This window comes from Trichomonas vaginalis, chromosome IV (assembly GCF_026262505.1).
Source record: "Trichomonas vaginalis G3 chromosome IV, whole genome shotgun sequence".
NCBI lineage: Eukaryota > Parabasalia > Trichomonadida > Trichomonadidae > Trichomonas > Trichomonas vaginalis.
Window position 1 is genome coordinate 17,669,915 of NC_067206.1, and position 23,744 is coordinate 17,693,658.

At 32.3% G+C, this 23,744-nt stretch overlaps 7 protein-coding genes and 1 pseudogene across 8 annotated transcripts, besides 14 other annotated features; 7 read left to right on the forward strand and 1 right to left on the reverse strand.

Moving 5' to 3' along the window:
• Positions 1-189: part of a mobile genetic element that runs on past the window's edge.
• Positions 190-534: 345 nt separating this feature from the next.
• Positions 535-1,127, forward strand: TVAGG3_0115510 (attachment subunit-related family; the record flags this gene model as incomplete). The annotated part of the gene is made up of 1 exon (XM_051223323.1): positions 535-1,127. A coding segment is annotated over one exon (593 nt), but the record flags the coding sequence as incomplete, so codon positions are not given.
• Positions 1,128-4,038: 2,911 nt separating this feature from the next.
• On the forward strand, positions 4,039-4,746 carry TVAGG3_0115520 (attachment subunit-related family; the record flags this gene model as incomplete). Its single annotated transcript, XM_051223324.1, has 1 exon — positions 4,039-4,746. The coding sequence occupies one exon, from the start codon at positions 4,039-4,041 to the stop codon at positions 4,744-4,746; it is 708 nt and encodes a 235-aa protein (XP_051108310.1).
• A 33-nt stretch (positions 4,747-4,779) lies between these two features.
• TVAGG3_0115530 (uncharacterized protein) lies at positions 4,780-5,094 on the forward strand (the record flags this gene model as incomplete). Its single annotated transcript, XM_051223325.1, has 1 exon — positions 4,780-5,094. The coding sequence occupies one exon, from the start codon at positions 4,780-4,782 to the stop codon at positions 5,092-5,094; it is 315 nt and encodes a 104-aa protein (XP_051108311.1).
• Positions 5,095-5,137: 43 nt separating this feature from the next.
• Positions 5,138-5,178: a mobile genetic element.
• Positions 5,138-5,178: a terminal%2Cinverted (terminal inverted repeat of ISTv3 transposon ID:TVAGG3_0115540).
• A 365-nt stretch (positions 5,179-5,543) lies between these two features.
• Positions 5,544-5,620: a mobile genetic element.
• Positions 5,621-5,915: 295 nt separating this feature from the next.
• Positions 5,916-12,066: a mobile genetic element.
• On the forward strand, positions 8,025-9,860 carry TVAGG3_0115570 (organellar and viral DNA polymerase type B; the record flags this gene model as incomplete). Its single annotated transcript, XM_051223326.1, has 1 exon — positions 8,025-9,860. The coding sequence occupies one exon, from the start codon at positions 8,025-8,027 to the stop codon at positions 9,858-9,860; it is 1,836 nt and encodes a 611-aa protein (XP_051108312.1).
• On the forward strand, positions 10,118-10,609 carry TVAGG3_0115580 (keratin-associated protein family; the record flags this gene model as incomplete). The annotated part of the gene is made up of 1 exon (XM_001300045.1): positions 10,118-10,609. The coding sequence occupies one exon, from the start codon at positions 10,118-10,120 to the stop codon at positions 10,607-10,609; it is 492 nt and encodes a 163-aa protein (XP_001300046.1).
• A 433-nt stretch (positions 12,067-12,499) lies between the features above and the next one.
• TVAGG3_0115590 (uncharacterized protein) lies at positions 12,500-12,811 on the forward strand (the record flags this gene model as incomplete). Its single annotated transcript, XM_001300047.1, has 1 exon — positions 12,500-12,811. One exon carries the CDS (start codon positions 12,500-12,502, stop codon positions 12,809-12,811), a length of 312 nt encoding a protein of 103 aa, XP_001300048.1.
• Positions 12,812-14,029: 1,218 nt separating this feature from the next.
• Positions 14,030-14,977, reverse strand: TVAGG3_0115610 (annotated as a pseudogene). The gene has a single exon. A coding segment is annotated over exon 1 (948 nt).
• Positions 14,030-15,073: a mobile genetic element.
• Positions 15,046-15,073: a terminal%2Cinverted (terminal inverted repeat of Mariner transposon ID:TVAGG3_0115600).
• A 306-nt stretch (positions 15,074-15,379) lies between these two features.
• On the forward strand, positions 15,380-15,928 carry TVAGG3_0115620 (uncharacterized protein; the record flags this gene model as incomplete). The annotated part of the gene is made up of 1 exon (XM_051223327.1): positions 15,380-15,928. One exon carries the CDS (start codon positions 15,380-15,382, stop codon positions 15,926-15,928), a length of 549 nt encoding a protein of 182 aa, XP_051108313.1.
• Positions 15,929-17,023: 1,095 nt separating this feature from the next.
• Positions 17,024-17,061: a terminal%2Cinverted (terminal inverted repeat of MuDR-5_TvMULE4 transposon ID:TVAGG3_0115630).
• Positions 17,024-19,308: a mobile genetic element.
• Positions 19,272-19,308: a terminal%2Cinverted (terminal inverted repeat of MuDR-5_TvMULE4 transposon ID:TVAGG3_0115630).
• A 1,422-nt stretch (positions 19,309-20,730) lies between these two features.
• Positions 20,731-20,937: a mobile genetic element.
• An 844-nt stretch (positions 20,938-21,781) lies between these two features.
• Positions 21,782-21,810: a terminal%2Cinverted (terminal inverted repeat of MuDR-3_TvMULE3 transposon ID:TVAGG3_0115650).
• Positions 21,782-22,697: a mobile genetic element.
• Positions 22,668-22,697: a terminal%2Cinverted (terminal inverted repeat of MuDR-3_TvMULE3 transposon ID:TVAGG3_0115650).
• Positions 22,698-23,744: the final 1,047 nt, after the last annotated feature.

Consider the following 23,744-nt stretch of genomic DNA (forward strand, 5'->3'; position numbering starts at 1 on the left):
TAATAAGGGAAATTGTAGGCTATGAGGTACTGATTATATATCAGTGCCTCATAGCCTGCAATTCCCATTAGAAATCGGAGAAACTTTGTCCGCATAACTTATGATGCGGACAAAGTTTCTCCCATTTCTACTTAGAATGAAAGGGCAAGAGGTATATAGGTACACTATATATCTCTTGCCCTTTCCTTCTTACCTAAAGACTTCCAATCTTATTTTTTTCCCCAATTTTTCCCCTAAATTTAAATCTTATATAATATAAATAAAATGCATAATATCAATCACAAAAATTAATGTTTATTTTTTTAATTAAAATTGCCGCGCAATTTAAGGTTTTCTGTCACTTTTTTTGTGAGCCATTTCGGTACGAAACATATAGAAAACAAAAAACGTTTATAGTTCATTCAATATTTGAGATGGAACGGTTTTTCAACGGTAACTATTAAATAAAATAAAAAATAGAGGGGTCTCCGTTGACGAAAACAGTTTATTTTAAACTTTTCTATGAGTGGTCCGAAAAACAGTTCATTTTTCATAATGGAAGGAAGAACAAGTGTCGCAAACAATTCGTCGACTACCTCTGCAGTTAAAGTTCCTACAACTTATGTCTCATCATTCTCAAAACCCTTACGACCTCCTATAATACCAAAGCAACTTCCTCATACAATTGCAAACAAATTGTTGGACAATTCAAGACAATCTACTCAAGAAAATACCATACAAACAAACGAAACAACAGATACAGTTGTACCAGACACAACAGGACAAGTTTTACAGTCTTCTCCAATTGCAAACCAATTGTCCAACAATTCAAGACAATCTACTCAAGAAAATACCATACAAACAAACGAAACAACAGAGGAACAACCAAGCGCGTCATCGATGACGACAAGGTCCCAGATGAGATACCTCGCGTTCGCGAAGCAATTTCAATCAGGAGATACAGAAAATACAGAAGAAAACACTACCATATCTGAACGTGTTCGCAGGCAATATGCTAAAAAAGACTTCAACTCCTTGAAAAACTCAAAAACCAATGGGAAATTCAAGACGACACCGATTATTCGGAAGTGTTTCAGTCTGTTATGGATAGTTTGCAACCAGTTGAAAATGAAGTTAAAGACCCATGTGTTCTCGTGGACTTGTTTGTTCAATACTTGCCTGTTACAGCAAACCTAATTGCACTACAAGCCATCGACCAATTTATTAGACTTTTCCCCAAAAATATGCAAACTTATTTGCAAAATGTGAAAATTGCTGAGTATGTCAGCATATATCCCAATACCTACAACTATCTCGAAGAATTGGATGAGTATGGACAAAGGTCCTTTTACGTATACTTTTTTACCAATCCAGGACAGTCAAAACGGTTATATTGTATACAACCTTTACCAGAATTTCAAGACAATTTCCATGTCATATCCACTATAGCGTTAGATACACCAGAAAGAGTTCCCTACGGTAGCAAAGTTAGTATTTCAAGCTTCCCGAAAGCTACCAAAGGACATCCTATAAAATTGGCAGAATTCACTCATTCAAATTGCCAATTCTAACAGGATGTTGAGTTTGTATTCTTACACGATACCACATTCATAATACAGACACCTCCAGATGGACTCTACAAAGTATTTATAGCTGGACACGTAGCACCAGATGACGAAGAAGAAGTCGAGGAAATTATATCTTCGGATAATGAAGAGGAACAAACATTTGAAGATGTTAAAGACTCAGATTATACTGAGTAAAAAACTATTTAAGATTAAAAAATTTTATTTTATTTAAATATCTTTCTTTTTCATCGGAGTCTTGGGGTCAGTCCTCCTCTAGGTTTTTTAGGGGCTAGAAGGGGCGCAGCCCCTGGAAGCCCCACACACCTGACCTTGACCTAGCTTTTCCATGAAACTTAATGGCTTAAATTAAATTTCCTGCCTTATGTTAAAAATTAAATTTTTCACTTTTCTGACATCCCAAAATTTTTTGAAAACAGTCAATGACTGACTGACTGACCTACATTTGAAACTAAAAGTATTTCTTTGTTATGACATTTACGCCAATTAATAGGACCTCTTTCCTATTCTATTTTATTATATTTAAATTCGTAATTGTGAATTTCATTTAACCATTCCATAACACATTCTAAACCACTCTTGTCTGAAGTAAAATAAAAACAGTTATGTTTATTTAATACATCTAATGTTTCGAATGTATTTTTTAAATTCCAATCTGCTTGGTATTGAAAATCCTGTAATGCATGAAAAATAGCGTGACTTCATTTTTGACAGTTTACAAATGTAAAGTGTTGCATCCTTAAAAACTTGGAAATATATACATTCATGAATTATCTTGTATATTAATTGAAAATCCATAAAACCCTAACAATATTTTTTCTTACAAAAAAACTATAAAAATATAAATAAAATTAATCGTTAAATAAAAATATTTGATATTAGAATTTTATTGGAAAAATAAAAAACTTAATATTTTAAAAAAATACTTAATACTTGAATGTTTAACTTTTACATTATCATATAGACTCTCAAATTATTGATTGGAAACGGTTTGAGGGTTATCAATTTAAAAAATTGTGAGTTTTTTAGATTTTTGGCAATGTTAAACGGTTAATTTTTTCTCAAAAAAATATTTCGAATTTCCGAAATTTTTGACATTTTGGCTGAGAACTATGGTCTGCGAGGTACATAGATAGAATCAGTACCTCGCAGACTATAGTTCTCTATATGGCGCCGAAAATTTTTGGTGAAATGCGACGACATTTCACCAAAAATTTTTCGGCGCCATAGGAAGAATTGGAGGGTGTGAGATACTATTACATGCTATAGTACTCACACCCTCCAACTCCCAATCAAAATCGCATAAAATTTGCTACTTATCTTCAGATTACCTCCCATTATAAAATATATCATTGCTATCTCATCGTACTATATTTCCACCCTATTGTATTTAAAAATATAAAATTTTTTGATAATATATTTTATATCTTGAATTTTCAAACAATATATTCACAGATAATATAATGGGAAATCTATCTCAACCTAGCCTTAAAGTACCAAACTCCTGCTTGCATTCTCACTCACAAATATTAAACATCCATCTCCAAAAAACTAAATTCTTCACAATTTTTTTAAAATTGAGAACATAAAAAACGTATGCATTCCATAATTTAAGATACTAACAAATATTACAAACTTCAAAATATCAGATATTAACGTTTTTCAATTAAAAAAATATCATTTTGCTTTTCAATTCGAATATAAATCTTAAATATTTTTAATTAATATCTGATTTACAGCATTATTATCCATTTATAAATCTGACAAATAAATGACAAAACCATCAGAAATAGTGTCACTTTTTGTCAAAAGTGAAGTCACGCTATTTTTCATGCACAACATGGTATTGAAAATCCCATGTATTATAAAATGGAGGGTCGCAAATAAAGAATATATTTTCTTTGTCTTTATATTCTTTATATAATTCCCTCCAGTCTTTTCGTACAAATGTTATTCCTTCAATATATTTTGAAATGTCTTCATTAAATCCTTTTGACATTAATGTTTCAATGTCATGTACTCTAATAGCTCCAGAATATAATAGCCTAGCACTTATAGTATCCCAGTCAATATATTTCGAATTTTTTAAAACATCTCTTACAATTTCTTTTTTATCTAATGGTATTTTGTCAGATTTTTTAATATTTATTTTTTCTTTTAATTCTAATAATATTTTATTTGTGTCTGGTATATGTTTTAATCTCTCCATATAGTTGTCATAGTCATTACATATAATAACACTGTCAGGAAATATAGAATGACATAAATGCGAAATATAAAATGACCCTCCGAATAAGTCTACGAAAATTAAACCTTCAGGAAGCTTTTTTAATTCTTTTAAAATAATATCTTTACATCTGCTTTTATTTCCGAAGAAAGGTAAAGGTGGTTTTGAATAGACCATTTAAATTCTCTTAAAAATACTTTTTCAAAGCAATTCATTCAAAACTAAAAAAAGTGTCATTTTCTTATGATGACTCCAAAGCCAAGAATTGGTCGAATGGCTTCTAGACCAGCACCTCCCCCACCTCCCCCACCTTTAAACACTGTGAAGAAGAGAAGAGGAAGACAACCAATGAAACATCTTGCAGACCGAATTGAATTAAAAGCTCCAGAACCTCAACCTCAACCACAAGCACAAGCACCAGTTGTAGTTCCAGCACCACAACCAACTACTGCTACAGTGAAGACAGTTTCAGATTGCTCGGATTCAGAAGACTTTGAAGTTGAACAAAATACAGACCCTGCCACATGGGATAGTACACGTCGCAAACATGCAAAAAAGAGACTCATTAAGTTCATGACAAATTACACTGAAAATTTGTCAAATGACGACAAAAGAGACTACAGTGAGTTTTACGACGCTATTATAAAAGCAGTTGAGAAGTTTGAAAACGAGGTCAAGAACCCAACTATACTCGCTGACTTTTTCATAACAATTTTGCCATACACTGCTACAGTCATTGGTCTTCAAGTCATTGACGAGTTTATACAATGCTTTCCTAAAACAAGCCAGTCTCAAATGTACTCGAAGCTCAGGATATTCAAACCTTACGCAATTTCGTACAATTGTTTAGAAGAAGCAGAACAATATGGAAAACAAAACTCCTTCCGTGTTTATTTTGACATTCCTGAAGGAAAAGTTTCAAAGAGTTTCAAAATATACCCAAGCGCATATTAGACTGATTTCACTCATATTCTCACAACAATTGCAATGGTTGAACCAGAACGTATTCCATTTGGTGAAAAAGTTGTCATACACGCCTACGTTTTGGGAAAAACACCAAATAAATTGTGCCAATTTACTCACTACTCCGTCCAGTTCAAACAAGACTGTGAGTATGTTTTCACACAAGAAGTTAAGTTTTCCGTTCAAAAACCAAAAGGTACACGTGTAAAAATTTTCCTTGCTGGTTTCGTTGGTGACCCAATTAACCTTGACGACGAAGAAGAGGAAGAGGAAGAAGAAGTTAAAGAAAGCAAAGAAGCAAATGAAAGCGAAATATTCCAACGCTATGAAGTCTTTTAAATGACTAAACAATTCAATTTCAATTCCAATTCTTTTTAAAATATGTTACATACTAAGTTCTGTCAAAATGTAAGCTATTGAATTTTTTGAGAGGGAAATAATCGTCGAGGAAGTAAAAAGTGACGCTTTAGGAAATATTATTAGAAATATGATAATAAATATATTTGGAAAAAATATGTTTTTTTTCAAAAATTGAAATGTTCATAGAATATTTTGAAATATGTAGGGAATTGAATTCGGTAATATATGATAAACAGGATTTTTAAATTTCAAGGAAAAATAGCTTTTGTGAATACTTTTGAGAACTCTTCTCAAAGATCATGATTCAAATATATTAAGGAGCCAAAATATTAGAGATGAGTTCATAATCAAAATTTTACATTTTAATTATTTAGAAAAACGTATTAACCTCAATAAAAAATATCTCAAAGATTAATAGTTAATTTAGGGTTTCCTAGCTATCTAGAGGGAATTGTTCCTTATGATGTATATATTTATAATGGATGCATCATAAGGAACAATCCCCTTCTTAAAACGAGAAAACTTGTTCGCAATTGTTTATCATTTCGAACAAGTTTTCTCGTTTTTAATAACAAACTAAAGGCTATGAGGCACTGATTATATATTATTGCCTCATCGCCTTTAGTTCCCTGTAGAAAAGATCGAAATTTTATTGTGATTTTAACTGATCTATATTTCGCTTGCGTTATTTGAATCTTTTCTTTTGCATATGTCATTCCTTTCAGTTTTCGAATTTCATTTGCCTGCATGCTCTCTCGTTTTGGTTGAAAATCAACTCAATCTTAAAATGAACTTCTTCATTCTTTACAATAAATTCAATTTTTTCGAGATATCTCAAATCCTACTTTATCTTTGAAATTTGAATTAATTTTAAATTGAAGTATATTTGAATCCGATTGATATGATATTTCTATTTCTTCTGCATTTGGATACAATACCATATTTAATTGAGTTTGCAACATTTCTTTAAGTTTAGCATTGAAAACTGTCATATCTTCTTGTGGACTTAAATCTAAATAAATTTGTAATGGATATTTTTTCTCTTCTCTTTCAACACTAAAGTTAACAAGTTGTATTAGTCATCCTGCAGGAATGGTTCGAATTTGCCTTATTTCAATAGCTTTTTCACCGCTTGCGTAATCTACCCAATGTTTTGGATATTCATAAGTTAAAACATTTTCATTTATATTAACTGGTGTCAAAAATGTATGTTCGTAATAAATTTTAATACTCTTGTCATTAAGTTGCGGAGTAATGTTCTGAACATTTCTAATTTGCATTTTTAATAGGGATAAAATGAAAAGATTATTTAAAGAAGTAGATGAAGATATGAATGAAAATTCTGAAAAATTAAATTCTTCACTCATTCTTCCTTTTAGTAAAGATTACGAATTTTGTTCAAATGGTGTATATTTCTATTGTGGAAAAATGGGCTCAGGTAAAACATTTAATCTCATTCGTCATATTCTCATAACAGAACGTTTAGGAAATGACTCATATTATGACCAAATTATAATTTCTTCAACTTCAGATTCAATGGATTCAACAGCTAAAACATTTATGTCAAAATTTCAAGCCTCTGTAGTTAAAGTTCCAGATAGTGAACTAATTTCTTTTCTACAAAGATATATAAGAAGAAAGAAGAAATATTATGCTATAGTAGAATTTATTCAATCTGGTATGTCAAAGACTTCTGAAGAAATGGAAAGAATTATTGTAAAACACCATTTAAGACAATGGAATGGAGATTATGATATGAAACGACTTACAAATTATATTTTATCAAAACTTTCAAAATATCCTTTCAAAAAATATCCTTCAAATACTTTGTTAGTTTGCGACGACAAAAAACTTTTGACAAATCTTATAAGTAAAAATCAAATTATATTAACTAAGGAGGACTTGGAGAATGTTATTTCAAGAATAACTAACAAACAATGTGTCATTGAGTATCTCGACCCTGAAATAGAATGTTGTGGTCAAACTCCAATATTTATGAAAATAGGTAATATAAGAATTATTGAAACACCAGGAACTGCAGGAGTTGAGTTTAAATATAGGTATTCCAATGAATATACTAAACTTTCTTCAGATTATAAACTTTGTCTAAAATATGTTCTCTTAAATTAAATATTTAATTCTGAATCTTCATTTTCGACATCTATTTTAACATTTGACCAAAAATTTACTTCAATAGTCATTCTAACTGGTGCTTTTAATTCTACTGGTTCTCCTTGAAAGTCAACAATTCTAAAATACATATCTTTCAAATGATGTGGCATTATTTTTACCCATTTACCGTGATAAAATGTTAAAACAGGTACATGAGGAATAAACATAGAATTTACTTCATAACAGAAAGATTTAAATTCAATAGAACTTTTATTATAAACTCCTGAAATACCTGTTATATTACTTATTTTAGATTCCACATATAAACAATTTCCATAACATACATATTGAACAGATTTCATTTCAATAGCATTGTCGACACTTGAAATAGGTAATTCTATATGGTATGCACCAAGTAAAAGTTGTGCTCTATGATTCATACCTATTATCTTAAATTCTTTATTTTCAATACTAAATTTTAAAGTTCCTATTGAAGTCATTTCGACTTTCATGTCATTTATTTTTGTCTTTACAAGTTTATCTAATTCTGTGTCAAGTTTGTCTAATCTATAATTAGAGACATTATTAAAATTAACTACATAATTTGTTTTTTCTTTTTCAAACACAATATAATCAGATTCGTCAGTTATGACAAAGGAAGCTGTAGTATTAAAATCTAAAACTCTGAATGCTAATGGTTTGCTCTGAAGACCTAAGTTAGTTTGAAGCTTTAATGTCCCATATTCTTTTGGGTCAGTACTTTGCAAATAGAATAACATTTTATTCTTATTAAAATAATGACTATTGCAACATATGCTTATGAAACTAATGAAGCTAATATAGCACATGAGTTAGTAAATGAAAATACAACATTAACCGTAGACGGTCATGATATTATTATTGACGACGGAAATGAAAAGAAAATTATTGACTTTAATACATTGCAAACATATGACCCTTTCATTACTACTAGCAGGGTTCCTGTCATAACCGACGGAACAGTTCAATACATAACTTCTACATTGGATGCTTCATTAGTTAAAGTACTTAATGTTCTCATTGAATTATTAAATAGCTGTCGATTTGACGACAACATTAAATGTCTCAAAAATTTAGTCGTAAATGAAAAACAAATTTTAGGTATTGCAGGAAATACTCCAGATGTGCATTTAATGACATTAGAATATTACAATGAACATAAAGATGAACTTAAAGGAGATAAAGGAGATGCGGGACCTCAAGGTCCTCAAGGAATTCAAGGTCCACAAGGTAAAAATGGTTTAGATGGCAAAGATGGTGAAGATGGAAAAACTGCAAAAACATGGATATGGGATTTAATAAATACTGGTTTAACTGCAGCTTCATTTGGAGCTCTTCAATACCAAGTTGGAAAAATATGGGCTGTCCTTGGTTCTGAAGCTTTAGCGGATATGAAAAATGCTTTTGACTTTCTTAAAAATACTACAGGCACTGCAAATACTTTAGCCTCGTGGATTTCAAATATAGATACAAATATACATAACTTAATTGGAAAAACAAATGTTCTTGAATCTAATGTTGGCGACGAAGCTTTAGCAAAATTTACAGAATTTCTTAAAATTGACAAGGACACAAGACCTTTTGACAAATTGGCTGACGTTTTAAAATCAATGCAAGAATATGCCGCTGCCAACAATACTGAAATCGGTATTATTAATAAACAATTTGTAAATTTACATCAGGCTCAAACTTTGCATGGAAAAAAGATAAATGAATATATTAATAGTTATAAAAGTCTCAGAGATTTATTGCAGACTAATAATACAGAATTATTTAATGCTATTAAAGACCAAAAAGATTTAATATCACAAGCAAAGACATTTATGCAGAGTTTTATAACAGCAAAACTAGCAAAAATAACAGCACGTGATGTTGAAGAAACAGAAACAGAAACAGAAACACAAACACCAGAACAAAAAGCATATAATACCTTATTTGAATATTATCCGAGATATTCTGTTTTATTAGATTTTATTAATGACATTCTTGCAAAAGCTAAAATAGAATTTGGCGAAGATGACTTTGCGGTATATCTAACAATTCAGTTTCAAATTGCTGAAATATTTAGACAATTTTGTTTGTTAAGCGACCAGATGACAGATTTTACAAGATTGGATGAAGACTATGACGCAGAACACGGAGAAGAAGAAGTTATACAAACATCTATTAAAACAGGAAAGGTTTTAACAAAAAGCCTCATTATTGACACAGAAAATGGTGAAGTGGATGTTCTAAATGAACTTAGGAAAGGTTCTGGTTCTTCTGGTTCATCTGGTGGAAGAACAGAACTTGAAACACATACTCATAACATTGCTGACATAAATAACTTACAAACCGCTTTAGACAATAAAGCTGACAAAAACCATAGACATTATTTTGCCGAAAGCGCAAATAGAAGTGTAATACTTGGTGAAGAATATGAAGCATATCTGGAAAAAACAAATGAAACTAAAATTATAGATGGAAATGCATATACTTTGTATAAAAGAATTAAACCAGATGAATATTTTGATATAGGTAGAGCAGATATTCACGAGTACTTTAAATGGAATGAAGATATTTGGGCAAAAACTTCTGAAGGAGATAAATACTAGCTCCATATTTTAATGCCCATATTGTTAAACTTAAAGACTATGAAGATGTTATAAATAATAAAGCAGATAAAAACCATACGCATGACACTTTTACAACTGTTAGAGCAGATGACATAATATTGAACTATACCCTTGGTTCAAGTGCGCCATTAGAAAATCCAAGTACAAGTGTAAAAGACACTCTTAACAATTTAGATAACAAATGTACAAACATTGAAGGGCATGTTAGAAACTTTGAAACAAATGAAGTACCAAGAATGTTTGAAAATGTAAATGAAGAACTTCAAACAATTCAGCAAACTATTGACAAAAAGGCTGACAAACGACATTCGCATTATACAGTGAAAACAGGTGAGGGAGTGCGACTTGGTTCAGATTATTCTGAATATCTTGAAAGAACAAATGAAACTAAAGTCATTGACGGCATAATATATACGCATTTCAACAGAATTAAGACAGGAGTACATTTTAGATTTAATAGAGAAGATATTCGTGAAAATTATTTTGAATGGAATGAAGAAATATGGTCAGCAACTGCAGAAATGGACATGTGTTTAAATCCAGAGTTTTTCATTACAATCGTTGAAGTTAAAAATTATGAAGATATAATGGGGGACAAAGCTGACAAAACAGAACTTCAAACATTAAAGACTGAAATATTGCAAACATTATATCCTATCGGTTCTATTTATACGTCAATGAACTCAACAAGCCCTTCAAAAGTTTTAGGTTTTGGTACTTGGGAATAAATTGTAGACAAATTCTTATACTGTGCTAACTAATCTTATATCCATGGAGGTTCAAAGAAAATTACTGAAGCAAACCTTCCACCACATACACACAGTGGTTGGACTACATTTAATGGAGAACATTCACATAATGTTGGTTTTGGTGAAGGAGGTCAATTTAAATCAGGCTCGGGACCAACTCAAACAGGAGGTGGATGGATACCATGAATGTCGTGGGAAGCAAAAGATTCAGGTTTTATGCATACTGTAAATGCTGGAAATCACCAACATACTTTTATAACAAATGCAACAGGTTCTGATGCAGACTATTTGCCTCCATATATAACTATATATGCATGGCACCGTCTTGAATAAAATCTTTAACTTTATATAAATGAATTTAGAACAAGTGTTTGAATCTCATCCATGGAGAACATTTAAAAAATTTAATGAGGCGGCAAGAAGTTTTGGAATTGAAGACAGAAAAGCGGTTAAAAGATTTTTTGACCAACATGTTGTACATCAAACTAAAATAAACCCATATGACTACTATCTTCCAATTTATTCAAATACTCCCGACTCTTACCAATCTGACACATTAATACAAAGTAAAGATGGAAATGGAAAACCATTTTTAATATTTATTAATGTTAATACTAGAAAGGCATACGCATATCCCATGGAAAATAAAGGAACTGCAGAAGTATTAAAAGTTCTTAAAAATTTGTTTCAAAACGTAAACCAAAAACATTAACATCGGACCAAGACAGTGCATATTTAAGTGAAGAAGTAACAGATTTCCTAATAAAAAATAAAATAACACATTATACTACTGAAGACCATAATGATAATATTCTTGGTATTATAAACCGTTTTATTCGTACTTTAAGAGATTTAAACCAAGAAAGAGATTTCACAGAAAATTCTATGAAACATTTTATTAAAGTATATAATTCGTCTACGCATTCAACTACTGGTATTAGACCAGATAAAATGAATGAAGAACAAGAAAAAGAATATATTGCACAAAAACGTGAAAAATCAAACAATATCATAAATTCAGAGAAATTTAATCTCATTCCTGGCACAAAAGTGAGAGTCATTAAAGACGACAAACCGTTTAAAAAGAAACGTTTAAATTTAAGTAGAAATTATTATATTTTAGATTCTGCACAAGGAAATGGATTTTTAATAAGAGCTGAAGACGACTCTGTTGCATTTTATCCGAGACACAAGTTAGTAGAAAGTAGTAATGGAAGACTTGCAAAAACTTTGGATGACGCTAAAAGAGGAGTTATAGCAGAAATATTAAGTTATAATAGTAGAACAGATAAATATAAAGTTAGATATGAAGGTGGTGTTGAAGATGAAATTAAATCAAATGCTTTAAGAGAATCCAAACCGACACACTTAGGTCCAATGGAAAGAGAATTTTGGAAAGGTAAAGAAATTCCAAATAAAATTAAAAAATATTTCTATTGACTGACTGACTGACCTTTTAGAAAAATATATTTTTGAAAACTTTATAAATTTATTCCTATAAATAATTTAATTATTTCATTCATTTATAATATATTTAAAACATTAATTTATTCATAAATTATATAATAGATGTGTAAAAGTGATGTATTTATTAATTTTTAAAACATAAAAATATAATTTTTGAATTCAGCACATTAAAAAACCTATTTGATGTTTTTGACACTTTTTTAATCCTAAGGAACGGTTTTGGTACGATAAAAATATTTTTTCATAAATGAAGTCTAAAAATATACCTATATGCTATTTGGCACTTTTGCCGCTATGTAAAGTTAATAAATAATCGTCATATCGGCTTAAAAATATTTTTATTGAAATTTTGTGTCTTTGTACGTTAATGTAAATCTATCGTAGTGGTCCAACATTTTTTTAATGGAACGTGGGCAAACTACTCTAGACAGATGGTTGCAAAACAACTCGAAGAATAGAGAACTACTCTCGAAGAGTTCAAGTAGTTTCAGAGAAAGATATTCAATTGAACAATTGCAATTCGAAGACAATTCGGGTTCAAATAACATAGAAGTTCAACAAGACTTTACAGCTGAAGAGTACGAGATACTTAAACAGTATGACCAGTACGAGAACGAAGGAGTCATGAACGAAGAAACTTCACAACAATTCGAATTCACTGCACTCGACGAAGAAGTCGAAGGCAACAATGACACTGGAGACAACACTTTGTGAGAATATTTAATGTGGATTCATTAATTCTGATTATGATATTAGGGATATATTAATATAGATATATAAAGAGCTATTTTCTTGTTTATATCATGCATTATTATTGCAACAATATATACCCAATCAACTTTTTTAAATGAGATCACATCAAAAATATTCAATTTTTCTTCGAGCAATAGTTAAAGTGATGCAATTAAATTATATTGTGAAATTTATAAATGCATCTAACCCGAAATAATCATATCATCGTATATTACCATATAGAAGCTCATTTAGCACATTTGTATAATCAGGTATTAATTAAAATAAAATTTGCTTGTAAATTTTTAATGCCATAATGGAAATCTTCAAGCAATTACTCAAATCCGTGGGTGATAAATAGATATAATAAAAGAGAATTTGATACGCATTGTATATCACTATTTGTGTGTTTCTCATTCTATCATCTCATCTATAAATAATGAATATTTTCACTTTTTCATTGGATGAATCGCATCAAATAAATTTTTAGTTAATGGCTATACTTAGCAATACACAGCAGGATTTAATGTAAAACTATATATATTTGATATTTCCTGCTGGTAGCATCTATAAATATGCGATATTAGTTGAGATAGAAACAGAATAAGCGCATTAAAATCAAAAAAGTGACAAAATCTTGATGGAATGTTAATCGAGCGAAATTTGTGTATGATTGCGATTTGATAAAGAACACAGTTGAATATAATATAACACTACATATATTAATATATTGTCTATATAACAAATCAATATCATCGGTACCAATAGAGAATGAAATATAAATTTTTTAGCACATCAAAAATTTAATTTTTTTCTGGATAGATGATCAATGATCCAATTTCATATCTCATAGATATAATGATGAGAACATAGTTGAATATCTTTCTAAACAACCTATATAATATATTATTTCATATAAATATCTAATGACATCTTATATCTATCGAGTTATTAATGAGAAAATCATTAGATAAAAATATTGTTCCAAAAATATTGCGGTAAATAGCGATGTAAACTACACAATTCTCGGCGCGAGACGGAAAGAATTGTGTAGCCTCATACGCCTATCTTGTGCAATTGCCTCCAATGTAAATGAAAAGTACTTGGCAATACTATTTTGAATCTCTATGAAAAATTTTCAATACGATATTGAATATTATTTTTTGATAAAAATTAAAAATTTAAATATATATTTAATTCAAAAAAGTCAGAGGGTGCAATATCAGGTGAATAAATTGGGTTTGGAACAACTTTGACATTGTTTTCCACCAATTAATTCATTACCTTATGACTTTTGTGAACTCTTGAATTATCAAAATGAATTGCAAACTTTTGTTTTTGTTGCTTGGATTTCTCAAACTCATCAGAATTGATAATTTGAGTAAGAACATTGTCAATTAGATACTGAGCATTCATCGTATTAGGTTTTTGAAGAATATCAATTGCGATGATGCCATTCACGCCCCAAAAAACCGACAACATCATCATTGGTGTGTCAATTTTTTTCTTCGGGAATGTTTGCGGATTTTCATCCTTCGGGATCCACATGATTTTGGCTTCTGTTGCATATTGAAACCAAGACTCGTCCCCTGTTACTAAAAAGCGAAACTTCTTGGATTGATACGCACGCAATATAGAGAGGAGCTCTTTCGAAGATTGGACTCTAGATTTTTTTTGAACTGAATTAAAGTTGTGCGGAACCCAACGTGTATACGCTAGTTTGTAGTTCAAATAATTCTGCAGATAATAACTGACTGTTGTACGTGGTATCTTTGTCATCTCCTCTATCCTTCTGAGTGATGCTCTTGGGTCTTCATCTAGCGCTTGAAGAATTGCTTTGATTTTTCTTTGATCCGGCGATTTTTTGTCAATTTTTATGATGGGCGCCTTTTTGTTCATGAAGTGATACATCCTAACATGATACGTTACAGTGGAATAGCTAGGAGCATCCATACCGAAGCATTTTACCAATGTCTCGTAGTTTTTTTACAGTCTTTGCATTTTTTTGCAAGAGCGAGGATGTTTTCTTTATGATTCATTAAAAAATGAAAAAAAAACGCCAAAATTTCCCGCGAAACCGCCTCTTGTCTCAAAATTCATTTTATATCCCGGCATGGCGCCAAAATACAACATACTCATCATATACATATATTCATATTTTTTATTATATATTTATAATCAGCATATATCTCCTTTAATAGTCTCATATAGAGCGCTGTGCTAAACGCACCTTTGGACACCCTATATAAAATATGATTATAAATCAAAATAATATTTTGACATGTCAAAAATAAGTTCTCAAATCTCATTTGACATCTGACAAAAGTATTCAATTTTGATTTTGACATCTGACATTTGACAATCTGACAAAAGTTCTCAATTTAAATCGGACATTTGAGATCTGACATTTTCGTTTATAAGACTACCCTCGACCCTGACGACAACACGGGGGATGAATTATTCCAAAGCTTTGGGTCTCCTCCGAAGGAACAGAAGGAATGCCCCAGGAGACTCAAAGCAAGAAGAGCAAGTGGTGGAAATGTTCCTCCGATGGGACACTATGCATCCAGAGCACTTCCACCTCCTCCTCCTCAAAAGAAGAGAGTACCCATTATGGTATTCTCTTCAAGATCCAGTGAGGAGGAGGATGACAGGGTCCGAGCTCCCTCGCGTCGGGTGAAAGTTCCAGCACCAGCGAGGGTTGCCAAGAACAGTAGTAGACTCCACGCCTCCCAAGTTCCTCCACGTCAGCTCAGAGAAAAAGGCAAGCAGGTAATGGAACAACTCATGAAGAACTATCCTGCTTGCCTGGACGTGGAGGACGACGTGGACTATTCGCCAATCGTCGAGCCCTTGTTCAGACAGGCTTCGCAGTTTGAACAAGTGGTCCTCAATGCGACGACCTTGGCGGACTACTACATCCAACGTGTCCCATACACGGCTACTGTTCTTGCGCGTCAAGCCTTGGACCAGTTCATTTTGCTCTTCCCAGAGGACCAGCGCATGGAAATGAATAGGAAAGCGACGATCTTTGAACCATACTCGCTTTCCTATGACCCATCCGAACTCACCAGAGAGTTCGGACGCGTATCGTGCTGAACCGTTGGAGGAAATTGAATACCCGAGGTTCAACATACATATAAAAATGAAAGAGTTAGAGCCTAGGGTTTTACAGGAAGATAGATGGTACATATGAGATTATCCACAGTGACTCTCAGGCAAATCTGAGTTTTTGGTCAGATATATAAGATTATTGTGAACGAAAAATTATCTAATATTGACCTAATTATCATATGCACATATAGACATATGTATATATTATATGTTTCTTGTGTTATTATAGGTTAAATCCATAGTTTGATATGTGAGATAAATTATATCTTAACACAGAAATCGTTTTTTTATATTATCACAGTAGATATGAGGGGTACTATATAAGTTATAATATATATTATTAGGAATAAGTATATAGATCCAAAATAATGGGAATGCATAATTTATGGCGAACTCAAAACATTTATTTTTATATTATGAGGTTATAAAATTGTTTTATTCATATAGTGGATGTGCTCTGTGCTATTTAAATGTGCTTAAAATGATTCTGCACGCGCAATCACAAAGCAAAACCTCGAAGCGAGCAACAGTTTGTGCAAGGACAGGGAATTCATATTTTTATCCTGACATAAACGTATATTGTGGTTAAAATGTTCGGTTTGCTCTCACTTTTGTTCCACGATGTGACATTGTGAACAAAGTTCCCGGTCTGAGTACATAAATGCAGGGTCTTGCCTTGGCACCATGCATCTATGTACTCAGATCGGGAAAAGCTCTCACTTTTGCTCCGCGATGTGACATCGCGGATAAAGTTTCCGATCTGAGTGCATAAATGCAGGGTCTTGTCTTGGCACCCTGCACCTATGTACTCAGATAAGAAATTTACTTAAATTTTTGACATGTATGTCACATTCAAAAATCGTTTCTCGAAAGGAGTTTACAAATGCAATAGTATATCCTATTATATTGCATTTGTAAACTCTTTGGTTCGATTTCTTCATTTTATTAAATTATAAATATACAAATCTTTCTAAACTTCCTTTTTCATAATTCATTTCTCATTTAACTTCTAAATAATCTAACTCTACAAATCTATATTTTTTCTAATACCAATTTTTCTTATACAAACTCTTATTTTTCGAGAAAGGGACAGACTAGCCCATTGTCACTTTTTAATTTAGCAAATGAACGCTTATGGAGTGGAGTTTATGGGTAAATCTGATTTGCTTATAAATGAAATAAAATCAAAAGAAACCATATTGGCATTATATTATGCAAAAATAAATGATCTTACTTAGTACTTTTAAAGTTAATTTCAGAAAAAATTTGACACAATGGTATCCGGCACATACAAGTGGTGTACAACCAAAATATAAGTTAGTTTAAACATATATTGCTATATCTCATGATCTTACTTAGTACTTTTAAAGTTAATTTCAGAAAAAATTTGACACAATGGTATCCGGCACATACAAGTGGTGTACAACCAAAATATAAGTTAGTTTAAACATATATTGCTATATCTCATGATCTTACTTAGTACTTTTAAAGTTAATTTCAGAAAAAATTTGACACAATGGTATCCGGCACATACAAGTGGTGTACAACCAAAATATAAGTTAGTTTAAACATATATTGCTATATCTCATGATCTTACTTAGTACTTTTAAAGTTAATTTCAGAAAAAATTTGACACAATGGTATCCGGCACATACAAGTGGTGTACAACCAAAATATAAGTTAGTTTAAACATATATTGCTATATCTCATGATCTTACTTAGTACTTTTAAAGTTAATTTCAGAAAAAATTTGACACAATGGTATCCGGCACATACAAGTGGTGTACAACCAAAATATAAGTTAGTTTAAACATATATTGCTATATCTCATGATCTTACTTAGTACTTTTAAAGTTAATTTCAGAAAAAATTTGACACAATGGTATCCGGCACATACAAGTGGTGTACAACCAAAATATAAGTTAGTTTAAACATATATTGCTATATCTCATGATCTTACTTAGTACTTTTAAAGTTAATTTCAGAAAAAATTTGACACAATGGTATCCGGCACATACAAGTGGTGTACAACCAAAATATAAGTTAGTTTAAACATATATTGCTATATCTCATGATCTTACTTAGTACTTTTAAAGTTAATTTCAGAAAAAATTTGACACAATGGTATCCGGCACATACAAGTGGTGTACAACCAAAATATAAGTTAGTTTAAACATATATTGCTATATCTCATGATCTTACTTAGTACTTTTAAAGTTAATTTCAGAAAAAATTTGACACAATGGTATCCGGCACATACAAGTGGTGTACAACCAAAATATAAGTTAGTTTAAACATATATTGCTATATCTCATGATCTTACTTAGTACTTTTAAAGTTAATTTCAGAAAAAATTTGACACAATGGTATCCGGCACATACAAGTGGTGTACAACCAAAATATAAGTTAGTTTAAACATATATTGCTATATCTCATGATCTTACTTAGTACTTTTAAAGTTAATTTCAGAAAAAATTTGACACAATGGTATCCGGCACATACAAGTGGTGTACAACCAAAATATAAGTTAGTTTAAACATATATTGCTATATCTCATGATCTTACTTAGTACTTTTAAAGTTAATTTCAGAAAAAATTTGACACAATGGTATCCGGCACATACAAGTGGTGTACAACCAAAATATAAGTTAGTTTAAACATATATTGCTATATCTCATGATCTTACTTAGTACTTTTAAAGTTAATTTCAGAAAAAATTTGACACAATGGTATCCGGCACATACAAGTGGTGTACAACCAAAATATAAGTTAGTTTAAACATATATTGCTATATCTCATGATCTTACTTAGTACTTTTAAAGTTAATTTCAGAAAAAATTTGACACAATGGTATCCGGCACATACAAGTGGTGTACAACCAAATCTTCGACTCGATGAACTTGTCATCGAGTTATATTCCAGTGTTGTTCCTTCATTCCTGATTAAGTTGCAAATTAAAGGTCTGGATTCAGAGAGAAGTGTTAAAGTTATCAAAAAAGTCACAAGAGATTTCGAAGAAATGACACAATTTAAAAAAGTCGAATGCATCAGTATGCTTGAAGCTGTTCAGAAAGGTCTGAAAAATGATACACTTGATCCCAACATTGTTTACTCAACATTAAAAATATTATTGCAAAGAAAACATTTGATTTAATAAACATTTAATTTATTATAATTAATTTTTTATTACAGTATAGTAAAAAATGCTATAAATAAATTATTATATTTTATTAAAATGTGACTTTTAATAGTAAGTGAATAAAATAAATCAGGAATTGGGAAAGAAATAAGGTTAATTAAAAATAATGAAAATTACAAGTTTAAGGTTAATGAAAAGTGACAATGAGCGAGTTTGTCCCCCACTCTTATTTTTCTTTCAAAATTCCATTTTCCAATATTTTTTGGAAATTTTAAATAATTTTATATATATATTTTATTCTATTTTTATTACATAATAATATTATTCATATTAATTGTTTTATTTTTTGAATGCATACGATAATTTTTAATTCAATTTTTAAACGAATGTTTTGATGGGACGAGCTTACTGCTCATAGGCTCATCCCATCAAACCATTCAATTCAAAACTCTGGCCTTCATCGAGGCCAGAGCTCGCAATTCATATTCTCAAAGCCAAGTTCCTCGAAGGTCGTCCTCATTAGGCCTGATCCGAGAGGAACTTGGCTTTGAACGAAAATCACAAGCTCTGGCCTCAGGAAAGGCCAGAGCTTCGGATACCATTCTCGGGGCCGGTTTCCTCAAAGACCGCCCTGATTCGGGGCGGCCGGAGAGGAATCCAGTCCCGAGAGAGTGTCCATACGAAGCTCTGGCCTTTCTTGAGGCCAGAGCTTGCAAGTACAATCTGCAGGGCCGATTTTGAGGGAGATCGTCCACGTCGTTGACGATCTCCTCTCATCTCGGCCCTGCAAGAAAGAAATATACAGGCTCTGGCCCTAGCAAAGGCCAGAGCTTCGCTTACAATCAAATTTGCCGTATCTCAGGAGATCGTTCAAATCACACACGGTTTTCCCTGAGATTCGGAAAAATAAGTAAAATTACAGTTCTAGAAAGACTAGAAGGGGGCCCTGACCTTGAGAAAGGACCCCTTCCCGGTCTTTCTGGAACAATTTGTTTCACATTGCGAGTGTCTGCTGCGAATCCGGGGCTGAGCAGCAGACACTCGCAATCATATGTTGCGGCAAGTGGAGACGATATGAACCGTGGGAAAAAATTGAGACCCCACGATTCAGACTTTTTGATGTAGCATAGTTACACCCCATATATGTATGAGTGAATATCAGTACTCATGTCATAGGTTATTCTATTCGAGTAATTAAGGATTATGTGAAGACTATAAAATCTTATATTTTATAATCTGCGAAAATTCTGTGATATTTCAGTTTCGAAATATATTTCTAGGGGTAAATGCAATGGTAAATGAGTTTAAGTTCAGTTATTAATCTTGAGTTTGAAATGAATTTCAAAATTATAAAAAAGTGTGTTTTTGAATTGATCACAGTGGTAACAAGTCCAGTTAACTATAGGCTATGTGCGCATGTAACTAATATTGGTATAAAATCAAAAATGAGTTAAAATTATCGTTGATGATGTTTCGTACCGAAATGGCTAACAAAAAAGTGACAGAAAACCTTAAATTGCGCGGCAATTTTAATTAAAAAATAAACATTAATTTTTGTGATTGATATCATGCATTTTATTTATATTATATAAGATTTAAATTTAGGGGAAAACTTGGAAAAAAAATAAGATTGGAAGTCTTTAGGTAAGAAGGAAAGGGCAAGAGATATATAGTGTACCTATATACCTCTTGCCCTTTCATTCTAAGTAGAAATGGGAGAAACTTTGTCCGCATCATAAGTTATGCGGACAAAGTTTCTCCCATTTCTAATGGGAATTGCAGGCTATGAGGCACTGATATATAATCAGTACCTCATAGCCTACAATTTCCCTTATTAGACTTCCAAACTTTGAGTTAATGTCAAGACATTAACTCAAAGTTTGGAAAACTTCTCGTAAGAATCAATCGTCAAAAACCTCGATTGCAGTTATATTCATTGTGTTAAATTTGATTTATTTTGAAATTTTTATAAATTAAATTTTATATAACATAAAGCGTTATGAATTAGTATTTCCATATGAATTTTATCTCGAAAATAGTAATTCTGTACAGTTATATTTCGGTTAATTTTGGAAATTTCTAGGAATACTTTAAGATAGTATGATTATATATAACTCTGCCTTCATGATTTATTTTAGCTTTCGCGCAAATATCAGTTAACTTAACTCCATTATTTGATTTTGTGATGGCTTCACAAAGCCAATCAATATCAATCTCTTCTGGAGAATGTCTTCTCATCTAGAATATTTTCAATACTTTACATACAAACATTTTTATTTCTAAAAAACTTTTTAATTTTTTCTAGGATATATGAATGAAAATAGTTAGAACAAGATTTTGAAGCTCAAAACATTAAAAATTACTAAAGATTTGTATAATATGATTAAAAATGGGAAATAATATGAGGCAATATAAAGGAATATGAATATTAAATAAATATATCTAAATAGAAAGAATCAGAAAAATCAAATTATTGGCGCCAAAAATGTCACCTTTTTGGTGAGCCATTTCGGTATGAGATAAATTATCGTTGATGATAACCAGAAAGACCGGGAAGGGGGTCCTTTCTCAAGGTCGGGGCCCCCTTCTAGTCTTTCTGGTGCCAGTAGGAGTGGCTTTTGCCAGTATTGCCACTCCTTCCGGCATCATCTTTGCATTTCACAATTGTCGCGGTAAGTGCATTCTGGCACCACAGGTGAGCAAACCCAAATTTTAGCTAAAAGTGACAGGAAAAAAACGTTTAGTATTAAAAAAAAGACCGATGAGAGCTTCGTTCGAAATATAGAGGGAACTGAGAATGCGCAACCATTCTCAGGGAATATTGGATGCTATTCCCGTTCCCTCTGTATGGAAAATTGAGGTTTTCAAAGGGAGTTAAAATAATATCAAATTTATACTAATTTACTTCAAAATACAAAAGTATTTGACAGCTAAAATTAGTTACTTTAGCAAGCCTATCAATACCCTTTTGCGATTATTGTTACTTTTTCGAAATAAAAGTAAAAACAAATTTATACTAATTTACTTCAAAATACAAAAGTATTTGACAGCTAAAATTAGTTACTTTAGCAAGCCTATCAATATCCTTTTACGATTATTGTTACTTTTTCGAAATAAAAGTAAAAACAAATTTATACTAATTTACTTCAAAATACAAAAGTATTTGACAGCTAAAATTAGTTACTTTAGCAAGCCTATCAATATCCTTTTACGATTATTGCTACTTTTTCGAAATAAAATAAATTTATTATCAAAAACTTTTTTTTCTTAGTAAAAATAAACGAAATTTTTTACCTTATGAACTTTTGATGGAAATATGCAAATTTAAAATAATAAAGAAAGCCGCGAGCGAAGCGATCGGCTTAGTTCGAAGATTTTGATTCAAATCTTTGCTGATCTGTAATTCGCGGAAGCCGCGAGCGAATCGAGCGGCTTAGGTCTAAGATTTTGATTCAAATCTTTGCTTATATTCCTTAAATTCTCTATGAAACTCGCAACAGTTCCATAAAAAATTTTAAATTCTAAACTGTCGAAATTACCGATCGGTAATCACACCCTTCACGGGTGTGTCACTTTTTACAAGTGTGTCACTTTTAGCTAAAATTACCCCTACTCCCACAGGTGCACTTGCCGCGACATATAATTGCGAGTGTCTGCTGCTCAGCCCCGGATTCGCAGCAGACACTCGCAATGCGAAGCAAAGTTCGCCAGAAAGACCGGGAAGGGGTCCTTTCTCAAGGTCAGGGCCCCCTTCTAGTCTTTCTGTGTCAGTAATCTTAATATGGAAGCCGAGTCTCGAGGAAAAGTGTCTCAAATATGGACAATCTCCTGAGACTCGGCAGTAGAGATTATAAGCGAGGCCCTGATCTCTTATGAGGTCAGAGCCTGCATTTGTAAAACTTTTAGGGCCGAGTTCTTGCGAGACCGTCCTTATGATCGACGATCATCGCAAAACTCGACCCTGAGTATTGTTCTTGCAGGCTCTGGCCTCATGAGAGACCAGAGATTCGTATTTGATGCTTCTCAGGGCCGAGTTCCGCTGAGAAGTGTCCATGATCTGGACAATCTCAGGGAACTCGACTCTGAGGACTGTAAGCGAAGCCCTGGTCTTTGCTAAGGCCAGAGCCTGTATATTTCTTTCTTTCAGGGCCGAGATGAGAGGAGATCGTCAATGATGTGGACGATCTCCCTCAAACTCGGCCCTGAGGATTGTAATTGTAGGCACTGGCCTTTGCTAGGGCCAGAACCTGTAGCTGTAGGTCTTTCAGGGCCGAGTTTTGACGAGAACCCGCATCATGTTTGTGATGAGGTCAAAACTCGGCCCTGCGGATTGTACTTGCAAGCTCTGGCCTCAAGAAAGGCCAGAGCTTCGTATGGACACTCTCTCGGGACTGGATTCCTCTCCGGCCGCCCCGAATCAGGGCGGTCTTTGAGGAAACCGGCCCCGAGAATGGTATCCGAAGCTCTGGCCTTTCCTGAGGCCAGAGCTTGTGATTTTCGTTCAAAGCCAAGTTCCTCTCGGATCAGGCCTAATGAGGACGACCTTCGAGGAACTTGGCTTTGAGAATATGAATTGCGAGCTCTGGCCTCGATGAAGGCCAGAGTTTTGAATTGAATGGTTTGATGGGATGAGCCTATGAGCAGTAAGCTCGTCCCATCAAA